The 19,397-nt window shown below is 45.5% G+C and overlaps 1 protein-coding gene across 1 annotated transcript in view; it reads left to right on the top strand.

The window, feature by feature from the left end:
- Positions 1 to 19,397, top strand: part of LOC144112427 (venom metalloproteinase antarease TserMP_A-like) — a 112,167-nt gene that overhangs the window by 73,962 nt on the left and 18,808 nt on the right. Inside the window, exons 10-12 of the mRNA XM_077645261.1 lie at positions 710 to 874; positions 7,623 to 7,770; positions 12,509 to 12,643. Coding sequence (XP_077501387.1) covers positions 710 to 874; positions 7,623 to 7,770; positions 12,509 to 12,643 — 448 coding nt within the window. The remainder of the gene's footprint in view (positions 1 to 709; positions 875 to 7,622; positions 7,771 to 12,508; positions 12,644 to 19,397) is intronic.

Here is a 19,397-nt window from a genome sequence, read left to right as displayed (position 1 = left end):
TTTGATAGGCTAACAACAACGACAACATCAACCAGCCCGGCCAGCCAGCAACGTCAACACCCCGCTCCACCGTCTCAGCAGCCGCGGTGGCGGGCAGATTTCGTGGCACATTCGAAAGTTTGGCAGTAAGCAGCAAGAGCATTCATAAAATTTTAACGCTACTTTGTTTCACCTAGCTTATGGATATCACTAAATGCAAGGTGTCCAAATATCAACAATGGGCATTGTATGTATCTCGCAGAACGTTTATCCGTATTCTGCAAAGTCAGCAAGACATTTTCAGCTCTTCGAATGAATTGCTCACCATTTTTAATTGATGAAACCAGCATAAAAATATGATCGGTAGTTTTCTGGGTACCAGAAGAAGACACCCCGATAAATTTTCAAAAAATCGAAGGAAGGGCTAGATGTAAAAAAATATTTCAGCGTGCGTAATGTTTTTGGGGGCTAAAGTTCAAGTGAAATAATATATTCTTGCAAAATGCACGAAAGTGTATACTTAAAATGATCAGTGAGGCAGAAGAACTTTAAATGTCCGTGAATAAATAGTTGCGGTAATATTGATGAATGCTTTACGAAATCTTCACTCCAATTTCTGTGATTTCTTTCGGACCTTTCCTTCGTTTCCTGTTGCGCTCATTCCTGTGAGTTCTGTTAAATCACGTGTGTTGGCACCTAGAAGCACAATCTTTCACCTTTCTTATTCCAGAATTGGAGTAGTACATGAAGGTGATGCTGCGCCTCGCTATCTGGAGAACAACCTTGGAGCTCAGGACTGCTCTGGCTACAGTACCTCTATTATGGCTCCAGTCATGCAACATACCGAACTAAAGTTATCGCATTGCACGCAACGCCAGGTCTTGGCCTACTTGCGGTGAGTACATTTTTCTTCAGACTGATGATAGCAAGCAAGCCTAAGCATAGTGATGGCAGTCGACAGCGCTTCAACCTTAAACTATCGAAAATCTACATATAGAGGAGTGAGGAGCTGAAAATATTACACTTGCCTACCTTCACTTCATGATAGACAAATTCTCTATATCAGGGGCTGCCAGACAGGCATGGCGCCAGTGAGACATACAAAGAGCCATAAAAAATTATCTTAATGAAGAGCCGGACGACGAAGGGTGGCTTGACAATTTTCTAATTTACTTGCAACAAATCTGCAGGTAAACATGCATCCCACTTTGCAGCGATTGCTAACTGGCTTTCTGCATTGTGATGTCCTATTCGTGAAGCAGGAACGCTGAAGATTCGTTGTCTGAGAGGCAGAAATTGGAGGGTGGAGGTGTATGTATATATTCCGGAGAGTCACTAGCCGCATTTCGACCACCGAGTAGCCGCATTCGGATTGCGAGCCGCAGTTTGACAAAGTCCTGCTCTATACTGACTATATTTTTAGTAAATGCTTATGTGAGACATAAAATTATGCCGACATTCTACAAAAACATTACAAGCAATTTTCAAGAAGGCTTAGTTGAAACAGACACAAGATGGCTAGAGACGACGCTTCCATATCTCAGCCTTGAAATGAGACAGAGGCGTCAAAAGATTAGCGGACGACAATAGAATGCCCAGCCAGGGTTGCGGTAGCACAAAGAGCTTTTCGCGGTGTTCTTCCTCACTTCTGGCTTCATGGTGTCATGTCTGGTCACTTCTTCCGGTTTTATGACATCGCTTTACATATAATCGTCATAACCGCTCATCAGGTAACATGTTAAGTTCTAGACCTTATGATACACATCGGCATGCGTAATGCCATGACCTGACACTAAGCATTAGCCCCGCTGTGCCATCGCATGCCGACAAACGAGCCATCTAGCTATATTTCATCATCACTACCATCATTAAAATCTATCTGAATACACCTACTGCAGGAAGACCTCTCGCATGACTCTCCAATTAACCCTGTTCTTTGCGAGCTGCGCACACCGTATCCACAGAAACTTCTTAATATCAACCAACCACTTAAATTTCTGCCACCCTCTGCTAGGCTCGCATTCTTTTGGAGTCTACTCCGTAACCTCAAGGACCAGCGCTCGTCTTGTCTTCGAACTGCATGCCCTCTCCAAACCCATTTATTCCTCTTAATTTCGACTACGACGCCATTCATCCGCGTTTCTCCCTTCACCCAGTCTGCTGATTTCATGTCTGGAATACTTTTTTCTTTCCATAGCAGGCTGCGTTCTCCTTACCGTAACAAGAACCCTTTCTTAACATCCACATTTCCGCCTTATATGTGAGTACCGGTAAGAAACAGCCGTTATACGCTTTTCTCTTGAGGGATACCGGCAAGCTGCTATTCATAATCTGATGTTTTACCTCTGAAATCATATATTGGTTAGGTCTGTATCAAACGTGGTTCCACCTCAATCTTTAGATAGGCGGCACAAGATGGAATAAAGACGCGTATTGAGGATAATAGATCGATTGCCAGATCCACAGAGCCACCATTAGAGCATTTATTGCACCCGTGAATAAAGCTACGCGTTGTTAGAAAAGCTTACTGATCAACAATAGTTTAAAGCAAATAATTAGCGTCTATTGTGCAGTTTGTTGAGTAGAAATGCGTAAATTCTGTATAATGGGAGCCAATATATACACCGACGAAGTGAAACAGCCAAGAAGAAACGCACTTGTGGTGGCTATATTCTGGAGGGAACGCCAACCAGATTATTAGAGCCAGCACGACATATTCCCGGTGTTTTTATAAACTGTTTAAAAACGGTTATTCTAATCCCTGCTAGATATACATTGGTGATGTAAGTGCAGGAGGATTGTAAGAAGGGCGGGCATTATGTACGTGATAATTCTCAGAGATAAAACGATTATAAACCAATTTACTAATTACATTTGTATCTTCAATTTCCGGGTAAAGATTATATTAATAAATTGATGACCGTCAACACGAAAGCTCCGTCGAGCGTTTTAAATCTTGTTTATCGGGAATGCATTATGTGCAGGAAGTTATATAGGAACTTGACAGCTACCATAGTCTTCCACAAATTCAGCAATAAAATTCCAATAAAGAAAGGCGTCAGGCAAGAGCACACGATCTCGCCAATGGTATTCGCCGCCTGTTTACAAGAGAGTATTCCAAGCCCTGAATTGGGAACAGTTGGGGACAAGAGTTGATGGAGAATACCTAAATAATCTGCGATTCGCTGATGACATTTTCTTGCTGAGTCACTCAGGAGATGAACTGCAAATCATATTCAATAAGTTATACAAACAGAGCAGTACGGTGGGTCTAAGAAATAAAATTCAGAAAACCAAAGTATTGTTCAATAGTATAGCAAGGAAACAGAGGTTCACAATTGGCAATGAGGGGGTGGAAGTGGTAAAGGAATGCGTCTACTTAGGGCGGGTAGTGACAGCTGATCCAGATCATGAGAGGGAAATAACTAGAAGGATGAGAATGGGGTGGAGCGTATATGGCAGGTTCTCTCAGATTATGAATAGCAGGTTACCAATATCCCTCAGGAGTAAAGTGTACAACAGCTGTATCTTACCGGTACTCACCAACGGGGCAGAAACGTGGAGGCTAACGAAAAGGGTTGAGCTTAAGTTAAGGACAACAGAGCGAGCCATGGAAAGGGAAATGATAGGTGTCGCGTTAAGAGATCGAAAGCGCGCAGAGTGGGTGAGGGAACAAACGCGTGTTCAAGACAACCTGGTCAAAATCAAGAGGAAGAAATGGGCTTGAGCAGGGCATACTTAATCGTAACAGAGTGGATTTCAAGAGAAGGCAAGAGTAGCAGGAGGCGGCGGAAGGTTCGGTGGGCGGATGAGATTAGGAAGTTTCCAGGCGTAGCGTGGGCGCAGCTGGCTAACGACATAGTTAATTAGAGAGACATGGGAGAGGCCTTTGCCCTGCAGTGGTAGTATTGAGGCTGATGATGATGGTGGTTTAGAATTGTATAATTTCAAGCACGGGCATTTTTTAGTGCCTTCATGTGGGCCAGTCGGCGAGGCATCGTAGACAGATGCTGCTCAAAGGAAACAAGGAGTACATACAGAAATGAAGAAATAGAGAAATGATGAAATTTGTTAGTAATTGTATTACCGAGAATAATGATGAACAATGCTTTGTCAATGCCTCTGGTATTTCGGTTTCTTCGTTTTTAGAAGATCTATCGTCTTATCTCGCTTCTACCTTTGTTGAGCTTCCGGTGCTCTAAGAACTTAGTTATGGTCATGGCTGTTCGCACAAGTTCGCGCCAAAGAATCGACCCCTTTCTGGAGTACTCCAATTGAACGCCTCTGCAAATCGCCCCCTTGCATTTGTACAATCAGGCGACTGGGGGCGAACAAACCTTCGTTTACTGATCGGCATATTTTTCACAGTAATCCTGCAAGGTGACAAAGTAATATCTATTTTATGTTCCTGCCTAGTTTAGCTGCAATGGATGTCTTTGTCTAATTGTTCAGAATGTGGTGTGCCGCTCGTAGTGGACCTAGCGGCTCACTCCAGAAGTTATTTAATTGCCGAAAGGAACAACTGTTGCTCTACCTGAGCAGTGCAGGCTCCCTACCGCTCAAAGCGGGTCACGTGACTCTCGTCTCTTGTTCTTGCGTGCCACCGACGCTCACAACAGCTGCGCCGCTGCATGACGCGACCCTCAGCGCCTCCGCAAGAAATATATTGGCGCGCAGCTCTGCTTCCCGCTCCTCTGGCTTAATCCGGACACGGGACGCATTTTAAGGCGAAAATCTTCAATGACTCATGCTCCGTCCGTCCGTCCGTTACGCTCTTGCGCGCATGGCCTTCGAGATCTCCCGCGCATTAGCGCCCGTGGATGATCTCAGAGGCCATGTTGCGAAATTGGTAATTCTATGCGCATGCGCCAGGTGGCACCACCGGCGCGCGCGCAGCTCTCTAGCCAGACGCCTCAAGCTGTCGACCGAGTCGGGTGCCGCGCAACCTCCCTCCTAGCGCTCGCTTCAGTGGAGTCTCAGAATGCGGGCAAACGCAAGAACTTAGTTAACATCTTAACCACACATTAATGGCACAAGCAGCAACACTGCGCTAAAGGCTTTTGTCTCACCGCACTTTAGGTGAACATAGTGCCCCCCTGAATTTTTTCGTTAGTGGCCCATTTAGTGCCATGGCACTAAATAGAACAGAATGGCATAGGACAACTCACTAGCAGTTGTTTCTAACAACACTTTGAAGCTGACGCAACTGCACAATGCCAGAAATTTGTAGCATAGTCTCTGAACATTATGCTAAGCATGGAATGTTTTCCTACGGATCTCTCAACTCTCAAGCCCTCAACACTCCACACCTGTTCGCGGGCCGATCCTATGTACTGCCGAAAATACATACAAAGGGTAAATCTGGCCACCCTACACTTTCCAGCATCGACATCAATACAGAACCGATTTGCAGTTACTGTGACATATTAGACACATTTCAACAGCACACCTATGGCACATACACGACACACAATTTTTTTTGCGGGAAATAGTAGGCCTCAAGCTTTCGAAAGAAAGCCTACCTTGTAGCCTCCGCGTTCTCTCTTTATGTAGAAATATTTCTCAGTCTGATGGCATCTATTCTCTGATCTATGCCTTGTAAGAAATACCGATTAAACTGTTGCCCGAATATGCATAGCAACTTCCAGCTCAACAATCCACACTGCGCACAAATTAACAGCGCCTGTATAGAAAAAGAAGACCACTACCTATTCGAACATCATGCCTAGTACTAAATCTCAAATTTTTCTCCAACGCCTCAACACTCCGATCCTATACAAACGCTGCTAAGAAGGAATCTTATTTGAGCGGACGCAGAACAATAACTCCTAGGTTTTATTGAGAATATCAACCTCGCCTACATCGACGTATTTTTCACCCACTTGTGTTTCCACACCACAATTAAGTTTCTAGATGCTAGTATTTTTGGTAAAAGATGGTTCATGTCAGAGTACACTCTGGATTCACTAGAAGGTTTTACAGCAATAATAATTTTGCCCTTTCAGCAACTCCCAACTCATACAAAGAAAAGGCATCTCCCAAGGCGCATCTCCTGTTTGGAAATCTCCAGTTTGGAAATATGCCGTATATTGTAGAGACTGCGCCATATTCTCCAAAATGTCAAATGGAAGACAGAGCAAGCCGTCACATGTGCTCATACGATGGAACAGCGGGAATACACGAATACGATAGAGAAGCTGCCATCTGATTGTATTGCAGAATGTGCACAAAGAGAAGTGAATTGACGCCCTCGAGCATGGTTTTGTTTTTGGAGGGATCAGGCAAGAGCCTTCCGGGGCTGCTCGTACAAAAAAAGATTTTATCGTGTTTATCCCGGACGGCATACGGGACACAATTTGAGTGACCCCCATCCCCAAGAACATGGACCCCAACCTACACGAAGAACCCAGAAAGGCGAGAGCCGAGTACATCCAAAAATCATTAGCCCGCCAGACAAAAACGGTGTATGTGGACGCAGCCACATACACCAGAAGGACGGGACAAAACACCAACGCGGTAGCGGCTGTGATAAACTCGGACATGCGGGAAATCGTCAGCGCTTCGCTACGGGACTGCATGGTAGTCGAGGCTGAAGAACTGGCCGTCGCTCTAGCGGCAACGGAGGGCTACCGGACTAAGCGATCCTTAACAATACAAACCGACTTTCAAACGGCATGTCGAAACTTCATGTTAGGCAGAATAGGTCACAGAGCGCTCCGCATACTCCGCTCTGGGGACCGACACAAATAAAGCACAGAAGAACCAATAAAACGTACGATAGTATGGACGCCGGGACACGCGGGAGTGGAAGGCAACCAAGCGGTCGACAGGGTAGCTCAAGGGTACACTTTTTATCGAGCTCCCCCGACAAGCGACCTCGAGGAATCCGAACCTGTCCCTAGAGGTTACTCGGCAATCTTAAACCGCTACAAGGGCTGCAGGAAACGGTACCCCCCACCACATAAATCTCTCTCCAGGGAAGACGCCGTCGCCTGGAGGCTGCTACAGACGGGCTCATACCCGAATCTAAATACACTCAACAAAATACAACCCACACAATACACAGACAAATGCCCATGGTGCCATGAAGCACCCATGCTCTATCACATAACGTGGGCCTGCCAGAAAAAAAAGGTGGCACCAAAAATACCAAACCCGAGTGCGGAGCAATGGGAAGGAATGCTCTCCAGCGACCGTCAGGACGTCCAACTTGGGCTGATCCGGCGAGCACAGCTGGCAGCGGCATCCAGCGGAGCCCTGGACTATGGGCAGGCGACCATTGCTGAGAAGACAGAAGACGCCATCTGACTCCGCCAAATTGCTCACCTACTCTCTAGAGCTCAATAAACGTTTTCCTTCCTTCCTTCCTTCCTTCCTTCCTTCCTTCCTTCCTTCCTTCCTTCCTTCCTTCCTTCCTTCCTTCCTTCCTTCCTTCCTTCCTTCCTTCCTTCCTTCCTTCCTTCCTTCCTTCCTTCCTTCCTTCCTTCCTTATCGTGTTAGGCATCCGCAAATCTGTAATAGCAGCAATGGTGAGCCCATCATAAATGCATTTTATTAAGACGAAAACTTCTTAGGGAAATCGCCAAACAACCACTGCCTAAAATTGTACACACTAAATTTTCGTCTGACGCCTTTCTTTTCAGAAGTCGTCGAGGAGAGTGCTTGCGTTTAAGGAACCCAAATCGTCACCAGAATGATATAAAGCGTAACCTGATACGAGCCGTTCTAGTGAACACCTCAAACCTTTGTAAGAAGATGGTGCCGGACAAACCCAATGTGAAATATGTGGAAGTAAGTAGAAGAACACTGTTGGAACCATGATTCACCCCGGCATATCCAGAGAAGATCATTCTTGGGATTGCAAGTAGGATGTAAAGGCTACCCATGAGAGGCTTGAGAAAGATTAAAAACATAGCAAGGAATGATTGGTGGCGCCAGCTTAAACCATGTTGTTGAGGATTGTATGTGGTTAGTAAGAGAGTCCTTGTATTTTATCAATTGAGTTAGTCAATAAATTAAAAATACGAGTTTTATGACTTGCGTGCCCGTAGATTATTATAGGTGATAAGAGTAGAGCTTGCCACAATAATATATTTCTTCTGTGTTGATTTTGATGTGTTCTCCTAGAGGGGTTATTCGGCGTTCAAAAGAGACGCGCCAAAATGAAAAAAAATTCCTACGCGACCACGTGGTGGCGTACCATGATAGCAGCGCACAAAAATTAGCAATTTATGAAGCTGTCAGTGGGTCCAGGTTACAAACTTAAAAGTAACACTACTAGTGATGGTGCCACGTTCTATACTGGTAACAGCAGGCACGCTATTTTGCAGTAGTTTTGCCCAATCCCCAGCAAAGCAGCATTCGTCGTCCTTGGGCGGACGGTCCGGTTGTCAGCCGTAAGAAAATTATCAGTGTAAGAAAGAAAACAATGCGTCGAAATGCAAAGGCGTCATATGTGAGTAGTCAGGCGCGAGAATCTTTCCGCCTATACTAGCAACGCAGCTTAGTCTTCCAGCTTGCCTACAGCTACCGAGATCTCCTGGTCCTGTTAATTTCTACGCAATGAACGCTGTCAGGTGATAAGTGTTACTTTGAATTTTGCAACAGCGCCCACTTCTTTGTTGTTGCCCCATCATAATAGCGGTGCCATCAACGTGGCTACGTCCACGGATACCACGTTTGAGGGTAATGCTGTCGTTGCGCAAAACTCATCGTCACTTGGTAATTTTTACATTTTTCACGCTATTGCTTTTAACTGCTAGAAACACTTATTTATGACAGACGACAAGATAAAATCTGGTGAATTAGGATCTCTTTGAAACGCTCTGCAAGTTGGCACTGGAGTTTTCGCACGAAACGCACTACTAAAAATAACACCTGTGCTAATTTATTTAGTCATTGAACTGACCACATTAGAAACTTCACTCAGCAACTGCATGCAGTGGTAATAATGAATGTTTCGTGAACCTGTGATAGTACTGTGTTCTTTAAACATTGATTTCAATGAGCGCGGACGCCTGGCACATCTCGGGTGAATGTTTCTTCCCTCAACTACACTAAGCATAAGTTGTTGGAAATCACTTCAGAAAAGTGGAGAAACTACGGCACTATTTTAGGTGCTTTGGCTCTGTTTTCTCAAATCAGAAACGCTGCAAGTGAACACTTTTTCGCAGTGCGCGTAATTGACTTAAGGAATAAAAAAGTCTGCAGTGTTAAAAATTATTTCTTTATTGCTGAGCTAGCCAGCTCATCACGAAACGTGCGAAACAAGCATAATCCATTGATTTTATATAGCGTTAAACACTATTGACGTACGTTAGTACACTTGAGATGCTTTTGTTAGCAAGAGGAGGCCAGTTTCTCGATATAAAGAACGACTGATTTATTAAGACTTTATCACGTTTCAGTAATGATACGCAGAGCGTGAAAGTACGCTATTACCGCGTCCATATAGTAGCTCGCGGGGCACCGAAGGGGGACAAGAAATTCGACGTAGAGAAAAGGGCGTTTTCATAAAAATATATGCAGAGAGAGAGAGAGAGAGAGTGAACAAATTAACAAGACACAGCCACTTTCATTTGTAAGCGCGAAGTTAAAAAATGGGCATGGTGTAACGTATGTTTGAGTTTATTGTGCTGCCTGATACACGATGTTGCATAAAAGCACCATGCATTCAAACTTTAGAATTTTAGATGGTTTTCCTATAATACGCCATATCATTACATATCTTCTACAGCAGGTTACGCTAAGAGTAGATTAAACAACCTCAAAACATATAACATTCATATCACAAGGGTGAGGGCTAGTTACTTCTGGGTATTATAAGAAATGTTTTCAGCGAACCGTTTTTAAAGGGCTGCAGAAAGGGGTGTTTGAGCTTGGATTTAAAATGCTTGCACTATGTAGAGTACAGGCCACCGAGTGTCCATGCTGCGTACGAGACCTCAAAAGCGAGCGAGAAATTTACCATAATTTTTTTGAAATTCCCGCTTTAGCAATTCGCCGCGACGCGATGTCCCGTTCTTTCGCGCGGAAACCTGGCAGACAACGTCAAGTCTTCCAAATGACGTCACAGCCTGGGGTTATCATTGGTTCACAGCGCCAAATTCCTTCAGACGACACGCGCCACAGCGGCCACGGCCACACCGTGCGCGCCGCAGCCGGCGGAGGAAGGGGAGAGGCAGAGTGAGTAGGGCAGGCAGAGGAGCGCCGCCGTTTTGGCGTGCGAGAGGAGAGGGAAGGCGCGAAGAGGCGGAAGTTCAAATTTTGTCTGCATATAACTCAGCTTGCACAAAACGCATTAAATTATTTTTGTCGAGGGATAATTATGAGCCGTCGTCTATTAACATCAAACACATATCGCACCTTTATTGAGACCCCCTTTCTTGGTCCTTTTATCTTCCGCTTAGGTTATCGTTATTCCGCCAGCACTGAAAAAAAAAGTTCCCTTTTTGGATTGCGGCCCTTGCGGGTAAAAGTAGAATTGAGCTTTGAATAAAATTTCGGATACAATGTGACAAAATATTTATTCAGTGCGGTTTTAACATGACGTATTTCTTCCTAAACTGAATGTTATCTATGGCAGAGAGAATGTGGGCAGATGGTTCCTGATAATCACAAATTTAACAATGGAGAGAAAGCAAAGTATTTTTGTCCTATTGTCGAAACGCTGGCAACAGGCTTCAGGCTCTCCGTTTCTTGTTCTATATTTTATGGAGATCTTTTAAAATCTCTGTAATTATGTTCCACGAATCGTTAGCATACGCGGGCATACGAACTGTCGCTGTATCCGCGGTAACGCACTAAATTTTTTCAACGAAGGTGGTGCACTTAATTACGTTATACCCGATGTGAACACACTATGTTCCTTCCATCCGATATGCAGGCACGAAAAAATATTATATCCGGATTGGCATACTTAGGTTCTTTATGTCCGCGGTTAACCAAATAAACTAATTTATATTCTTTGTGGCATAATTAGATTCGTTCTTTCCGAGGCTAATAAACGAGAGGTCGTTAATCCAGGGCGGCAAAACTTGTGTTCGTTGTATTCGATGTAATATATTAAGTGCATTCGTAACCCGGTTGAGCAGATGTGTCCCCTATACTTGCCTGCCGACAGGGAGCGGCCGCTTTTCCCCCTTGCACAGACCCCCATAATGTAAACGTATTAATTGAATGTGAAAGTTTGCAAGTGAACGGTACCATAACGTAAACACTATTCAGCCCAGCCTTCAAAGTCGAGCCTCAACGAGTCACGTGGGTAACATGCACCGGCCCTCGGACATTGAGTGAATAATTCTCTTTCTCTCTTTCACATCAGTTACGTATCAGAACACCATAAGCGCTGCGGCTTAGCACGCGACGAAAATGAACAACGTGTAGGGCATGTATTTCTCTTGCACGACCGGTTGACAACATGTGCAATGTTCTTTCATCGCTTTACCGGGAATAGGCTGCTTCCGCCAGTAATGGACCTTGCTTTTCGCTAGATCAATTTCGTCATAGACGCAATTGAGTCGATTTGCAACAAATTGTTCGCAATCTTGAATTGCATAGTCTGATCACTTCGCAAGGAGGACGACACAATCTCCGTTCATAGCATTTCTGTCGTAGTCGTCATGAAATATTATTGTTTTCATGCTACGGTTCCTATCGTTAATATACTAGATCGAATTTTTCTATACGAGAAAATACCTTATGGCGAGCAATTCAAACGACTTCAAGCCAAACGGGTGCACAACTTCACTGAGAAAGTTTTGAGCAGTCCTGTTTCCTAAAGCGTGCCTCTGAATTTAAAAACAATGGTGCAACTGTTCGCAATGCGTAGAAGTGCAGATTTCAGCACGCATGTACTTGTGTGCCGCGCACCCATCTTGAAGAAACGTTTAGAATCCGAAGAAGTAAACGAGCGAACTAAAGCGCTATATCAAATACTTGATTTACCGGGCAGCTAAAGGCCGACGTGCGCCGTATACTACAAGCACTTTTAAGTTTTTGACACACGCCACGTTTCTTTCTTCACTTTACGCACTTACTCTTCCTTCACTACAACAGTAATGCTTGCTGTCGTTTTCCAGTAAAGCAGAGACTGGTGCAAATGTGGATTAAGATGTCGTGGCTCTTTATGCCGGAGTACTGCCGGCCGCACGCTCAACAAAACGCTCAAGTGCGTGCCTTCCACTCACATTAGTGTCACTTGGCATCGTCATCTTGCTCTGAAACAATATCAGGGTGGAAGCAGGCCACCCGCTGTGTCAAATCGGGGAAAGCAAACCGTGCAGCATTATTTCTGAACCCAGCGCTCAGCTCTTGTTCCGAACTACTCTAAAGTCAGTGAGTGAAGCGCACTCGAGTGATCGTGTTAAGCATTCCTTTAACGATTTATAGCGGTGCTATGAATGATTAAAAACTATAGGTTTCTGGCCACGAAGTTGGTGTTTTTAAATGCGTGGTATCTACAAAAGAAGGAAAAGAAATGAAGATATTTTTAAAAGTATTTCTTATGTGGTTGCCTTTTTCATTGCAGAAACTCGATGAGAAACATAACATGGGTACATGCTACATTATATGTAGGTGGGTAGAGGGTGATTCTGCTTATTATCAATACACGAAGGCACCAGATTTTACGCCTTGTGGAAAAAATCAACATGGCCCTTTGAAGGTAAGAGTTTCAATAAAAATCTATTCCATCAGCTGGTTGGAATGCGACTGTAGTAGAAACGGTTCGAAGTGGCTATTAGAGTGCCGACTTTGTCAATCGCTTGTAACTAAAATGGCCAAGAAAACACAGCCTTTTGTTCTTCTGCCCGGCATGTTTATAATACCTTCATCTAGCTGCCGTAGAGATGTTCTTAATGATTACCCGCTTCCTTTCCGACGCCTTGGGCTCACTTTGCAATGATCACATGGTGGGTCTCTAAGGCCAAGTCCCTTGCGTTTTCTAGATAGCCGATTTCATACACTTTAGAGATAAGCAGCGCTTCGGTATTTCAAACAGGATCACGTTATCATATATATATATATATATATCGCCAAAAAAGGTAGAACAACAAAAAGGGGCTTTTACTCGGATGGCCAAGGAGACCAGCAGCGCGCATCCGAGCGGAAACATCGTCTCCCCCGCTCCACTACCAGCCAACTCGCAGAATGGGAGCAGTGTGCCATTGCTCCTTTAGTTTCAAGAGGCATCGCCTCGATGCCCCCGTGAAGGGGGAAAAACAGTATGGAGGCGCCGAAAGTGCGAAGGCGCGTGTGGCATCGGCACTGATTGTGAACCCTGGCAATTGCAACGGGCATAAAACGGTTTCATGCGCGACGCTCGGATGCCTTCAGACTTGTGCGGTCCAGAAGACTGAAGAACTGCTTGCGGGAATACTTCATAGTTCACATCGCTGAGTTTATGAAGCACCTCGTAAAGGCCGAAATAGCGGCGCAGAAGCTTTTCAGGTATATTGCTCCGTACTCAGACGTGCTCGCCGGGTTTATAAATCTCCTCCCTGTGGCAGAGATAGTAACGCCGGTCGTCAGTTGTCTGCTGGTGTCGAATCCGTTGTCTAGCAATTTGGCGAGCGGCTTCTGTATCACGAACGAATTAGTAAGCGCCCATGATAGACGAAGGGACCCAATCCAGGAGCAGCATGGAATCCATCATGGTCAGGGCGTCATGGTCATACAACAAACGGAACGGAGTAAAACGCGTCTTTTCATAAAGGGCGGTGTTGTACGCAAACGTGATGCAGGGAAGTATTTCTTCCCAGTTGTGATGGTGAGCGTCGACATACATAGACATCAAATCTGCAATGGCCTTGTTCAGCCTCTCAGTCAGTCTACCCGTTTAAGGACGGTAAGCTGTCGTTTTTCTATGGCTGGTGTCACTGAGATGCAGGACGTTATGTGTAAAAGTCTGCGTAGCTGCGGTTGCCCGGTCGGTTAATACAAGCATGGGGGCGCAGTGGCGAAGGACAATGTGGTGAACAAAGAACTGCGCAATGTCGACCGCGGTGGCACGGGTAAGAGCCTCAGTTTCACAGTAGCCGCTGAGCTAGTCCGTGGCAACAACAATATACCGGTTACCCATGAAGGACACTTGGATTGGACCCAGTAAGTCCATCCCGACTTGCTGAAATGAGATTTGCGGAGGATCAATTCCGTTCAGAAGGCCGGCCAGTTTTTTCGGCGGTATCTTCCGTCGTTGACACTCACGACAGGTTCTATCATAGCGTTGGACAACCGCTGCAAGCCGAGGCCAGTAGTACTTGTCAAGGAGGCGCCTCTAAATTGTAGAAAAACCGAGGTGGCCGGAAGAGAGGTCGTCGTGGCATGCAGAGAGAACTTCCTGACGAAGCGCTGTTGGGACAACAAGGAAATACGCAGTTTCGATCGGGCCGCAGTTTTTCTTGTAGAGGTCTCCATCTCTAAGGAAAACGACGAAAGTCCGCGTGAGAACAGTCGAGGCAGAGACGAAGCGGTTCCTTCGAGGTACTCAATTAGAGGCAGCAGTTCGTAGTCAGCCCTCTGCTGGTGGGCAACGTCGGATGTTGTGATGGCGCCAAGGAAAGCAGAATCGCCGTCGGACTGATCCTATGGGCACGGAAGAGGAGCTTAGGAGAGACAGTCTGCATTGCTATGTTTCTGACCCGACTTATAAACGATGGTGACGTCGGACTATTGCATCCAAAGGCTCTACCGTGCAAGCCACTCCGATGAATCTTTGAGGATTTCAAGCCAACTGAGAAGTGATTTTCGCTGACGACTCGAAGCAGGTGGCCATGCAGATAATAATAAAATTTCGTGACTGCCCACTTAATAACGAGACAACCCTTTTCTGTGGTGGAATAAGTCACTTCGGAACGGGACCTAGAGGGACTTGCGTATGCGATCCCGCGCTCTACACCGTCTTGGCACTGCACAATCACCGCACCGAGGCCAACATCACCGCCATCTGTGTGCTTTTTTCCGTCGGCCTCCAAGTCGAAGTGGCCAAGGGTAGGCGGTGATTGGAAGCGGGCTTTAAGTTCACAAGGTCAGGGTTCACGTCGGTCTTAATGGCTGATGCCGTGTCCTGTTCCGCTTCTCCGGCGTCCGTTGTGGATAACGCACATTAGCTAGCATGCTCGGCAAGATCTTCAAAATGGGCAATCACTGTGTTCTTCGTCAAGTTTTGGGTTTTGCAACTAAATTTGGTCGCCAAGAGCTCTCTGCGCATGTGAACAAAGTCAACAAGGGCGCCAGAATGTAAACTTGCCGAGACAGTAGCAGCTTCATATTCGCTTTGGCAATGCCCCGAGTGCCGAAGCTTGTATCACACTTGACTGTGACAAACTTGCTTGATCTCGGCAGTACCGTTATGTGGTCGTCAGAGATGCGTAGTGCTGCACTGTGTGACTTAGGGTCGGTAGCAACAACTAGCTGTGTCGAAAACAATGCCAATTGCTATTGCAGGTTGATTACAGATTGATGACAGGGTAGGCCCTATACTTCCCATCTATTTTAGCCTATGTTTGTGACCCGTTTTCTCAGGATATGTTGAGGTTAGGACAATCATAATGATATCGCTGAAATAAGCTCTCTAAGCCCTTTTTACGGAACTTGAAGTATTATGTAACAATAAGAGGTTTTTTAATTCTTGTGTTTAGCGAACCTACTCCTCTTTCAGGTCGAAATTGCCAATAAATAGCTTATGAAACAAAATTGCTTCAACTAATTTTTAGAATTTAGGTTCACAAGAATTTCCCTTACGTTGCAATAACTTTAAAAAAAAACGATGTTTCCAGCTATTGCGGTTCTAGGGCAAAGGGGCACGCGTTGCGAAAATTGACATTTCGATTTAAGTCGTTTTGAAGTGAATAAAACCACTTTATCCCAACCTTGCACTTTTTGAATGCATGCGAATGTATCAGATCAATAGCCGACAGCCCCGTAGTCATCTCCAGAGTCAATCTTTCTCTTCTTCGTTTGCTGCCTTGCTTTTCGAGCGTCCTTTGTAACCAGCTGTGCAGCCCTGTACGCAAAGTACAGACGTTTCCGGTCAGCGTCTCGCAGCCATAATACAGTGAAGCATGCTTGGGAAACTCCAAACGCTCTAAAAATGTCAGCTCTCGCAATGTTACCATCGTTGAACGTTTGGACATCATCCATGGTGGCTATTTTCAGTACCTCGAGACCAACGAACACATTCCTTGGGGTGCACTCCAAGAAGACATTGTTGAAAGACTCATTCGCGTTCTGAGCCTTTCCATGGAGGCATTGTTTCAGAAGCTCAGGTTTTGAAAGCTGCTGGAAGATTGGCTTCACAGCTTCAAGGGCTGCTGGTGGGAGGTATTCCTTAGGAAGTACGGCTCGCCATTCATCTCACTCTCGTGCAGATGGCACCAAGTGTCGAGTGCCTTTGGACAGAGACCGTCAGATGGATGTATATCAGTGGATGCCTTGTTAAAATATATGGCCCACACGGCTTCGCATGTCATCGAAGCAGCGAACAAGCCTTCTGACGGCATAGACATAAGTCGTCTGAATTTTGTCGATCAATGCATCAGTCAAGCGCTCCCGACCAGAGATTGATTTGCTATCGGACAGCGTGTTCCCCTTCATTTATTTTTTCAGCTTTCGCAAACGGGTACCCATTCTCTTTTAGACATGAGCAATACATTCCAGTTTGCATATCTGGACCCGATTCCTATACGGTTTCGCTGCTTGCACTGCGAGGAGCCCTTTGCTGTCACCATCACCTAGGTAACTTACGTATTCAACACCATATAGCTCCTGACTTCGGAATGTACACAATGCTCCTGCGGTCTCCATGCCACCACTAGCATCTTCATTGTTCCGCTGGCATTTATGCTCTTGATCCATATCAGAAGTGTCTTTAGACACGCTCACATAACGAAGCTTTGTCATCACTTCCACGTCGAGAACCTTTCCGGAGTCAACACTGGTGGCAGGCACTATGCCATTATTTGAGGTGTGCCCGCGCTTCTGCCAGCTTACGTCAAAAGCAACAACGATATCTTTATTCTTGTCTTTCAGCTCAACTGCTTCTTTTGCGGCACGTCTCAGTGATTCTTCTGCGGCGACAGTGACATGCGTGAGCAGTTCCGCATTGTACCACGAAATTTTTATGGGGAGTTTCGGGAGGTTTAGCAAAGCACACAAAGTTGTCTCAGCAGCTGCACCGTTTGCTATGCATTGCAAGGAATGCACAATCCTCACGTTGACTTCACAGAGGCCCGGCATTGTCCTTTTTGGCGTCTGGAATTGATGTGAAGAAGAGCACCTTACGCAGTTGAGAGTGTAAGTGCAAGCAACGCCAACTCTTCGTGCTGCGTTTTCGAGCGGCTGCAAGTCCCCACCGCACACTTCACTACCACAGCTTTCAACGATTGCACACGACAGCATGTCAACGTCAATCAGTGCATAGCTACGGTCACAAATACTTGCCTTTATGTCCTCTATGCGTGCTTCTGAGTGCGACAGCTTTGAAGACACGCACGTGGCGGCCGCTGCGTACGGCGTCGGAATGTGTTGCGGGGCCTTGGTGCCATGAGGAACAAACTTATGCTGATTGTTCTGGTTGTTGCCTCAAATACGATGGAAACTGATTCCCGTTAATGACTTGAAATACGAGGCAACTGATTGCCGCGATTCCCGTGAAGGATGCTGGTTCCCGTGAAGGCGACGCTTTTCTTTCTTCTTCTTCTTCTTCTCCTTAGTAAGCATGGCACATACCCACACAGGGGGATTGGCCAAGGTACAGTAGAAAATGCCATTGAGTAATTAGCGCGCAGAAAAATAGACGTGAGAAGATTGAATCAAAATAAAAATTGGAGAATTCAAATGATATAAAGAAATATGAGTTGCCAGGAATAAAATGAAGCATTTTTGGACATGCGACAACATTTTCTATACAGCTAACAATGTAATCGATGAGTTGCAATAATGTAATCATGAAGGTAACCGCAAACACTGCTTAACGGGAATTCCTTTGCGCTCGCACCGAACGAGAGAACTGGAAGAGAGAGACGGAGTCTTAGCCTCGAAAAAGGGACCTGCAAATACTGCTTTCTATGAAAGGCGAACCGCCGGCAAGAGAGGAGAAAATGATTTATTGTTTTATCTTGCCCTCATGATTCACAAAGGTTTGTCACAGCGAAAGTACATCTGCATAAGTACAGATTAAGTCAGGAATTCTGCGTCGCAGAAATCTCATTGACACCTCATAGAGCCCTGATTTACACCACCGGTTATTCCATGGGTACTTTAAGTGGTGAAAATCTACGGTTTTAGGCAATGGATCTCTCAAGCTGGCTGAAAGATGAAAACTCCAGAGACGTGATGTTTCTAACAGAATGAGGACAAGAAAGGGATAGATTACAGGAGCGCCGAGAGGTGACCTTCCCAATAAATCAGCCACCTCGTTAAAATAGACGCCTGAAGGCACAGGTAGCCAGACAAAGCGGATCTCACGCACTGTGCGCGGAACAAAAAATCTCAGCGGATGATTCAATAAAGATTTTTCAAAATTTTACAGAGAGACTACAACTGAAAGGCAGTCTGCAAGAATACGGACCCGTGCCTAATGCCTAGAAAGTTTGAGAAGAGCCAAACCAATGCCAAAAACTCTGTGAAGAATATAGAATTGTAATTATGGATACGAACGGAATAGCTCCAAGCCAGCTCCTGGGAATATATCCCAATCGTCACCTTCTCACAGCTGCCGGAGGCATCAATAGAGATAACAGTATAATGAGAAAAATTCTGTAGGTGTCCAGAAAGAAGACCATTTAGAATATTTCTGGGCATATGCTTCGCATGGGACGGGAAATTGCGGTTGTAATGGAAGACGGGGTCAGCCCGGGTATCTGCAACTTGTTGCAAGGAGATCAGATCAACCTGAAGCGGGGCTAACAGATTCTGCGTGAACCTAACTAGCGGAAGCTGACAGCGTGGCCAATGATAAGTGAAAAACAGGCGTGGTTGGAATAGAAAAATAGGAATACCAGCGCTGGGGGCCGGGTCAAAGGACCCGAGGAAAGTACGCACTGTTAGAAGTTGGAAGCGGGAAAAGAGATCGGGGATACGTGCTACAAGATAAAAGACAGCGTTTGAACCTGACTTTTGGAGCCCGAGGCATAGCACTAGGGCACGCATTTCCGGTAAAGCTAATGGCTGCAGCTTGTAGTTTGCGCTAACAGAGAACAAGACGCCAACAAATTCAAGAATCGGTCTCATATTAGCCTTATAGAGCAACAGTAACTTGTCGCAACGCATGTAAAACTTTTTATGCCAACTCGTGTCAACCGGCCTTAGCACGTTCCCCTTTAATAACATTATTGTTAACAAGTCCAAACTTTGGTCATAGGTAACGCCTAGGTATTAAACCCACTCCACCTGCGGAATTGGAGTGAAGTGGTAGACTA

The sequence above is a fragment of the Amblyomma americanum genome, unplaced genomic scaffold (assembly GCF_052857255.1).
Source record: "Amblyomma americanum isolate KBUSLIRL-KWMA unplaced genomic scaffold, ASM5285725v1 scaffold_109, whole genome shotgun sequence".
In the NCBI taxonomy this organism is placed as follows: Eukaryota; Metazoa; Arthropoda; class Arachnida; order Ixodida; family Ixodidae; genus Amblyomma; species Amblyomma americanum.
Note: the sequence above shows the minus strand (reverse complement) of the source record. Positions and strands in the feature narration are given on the sequence as shown.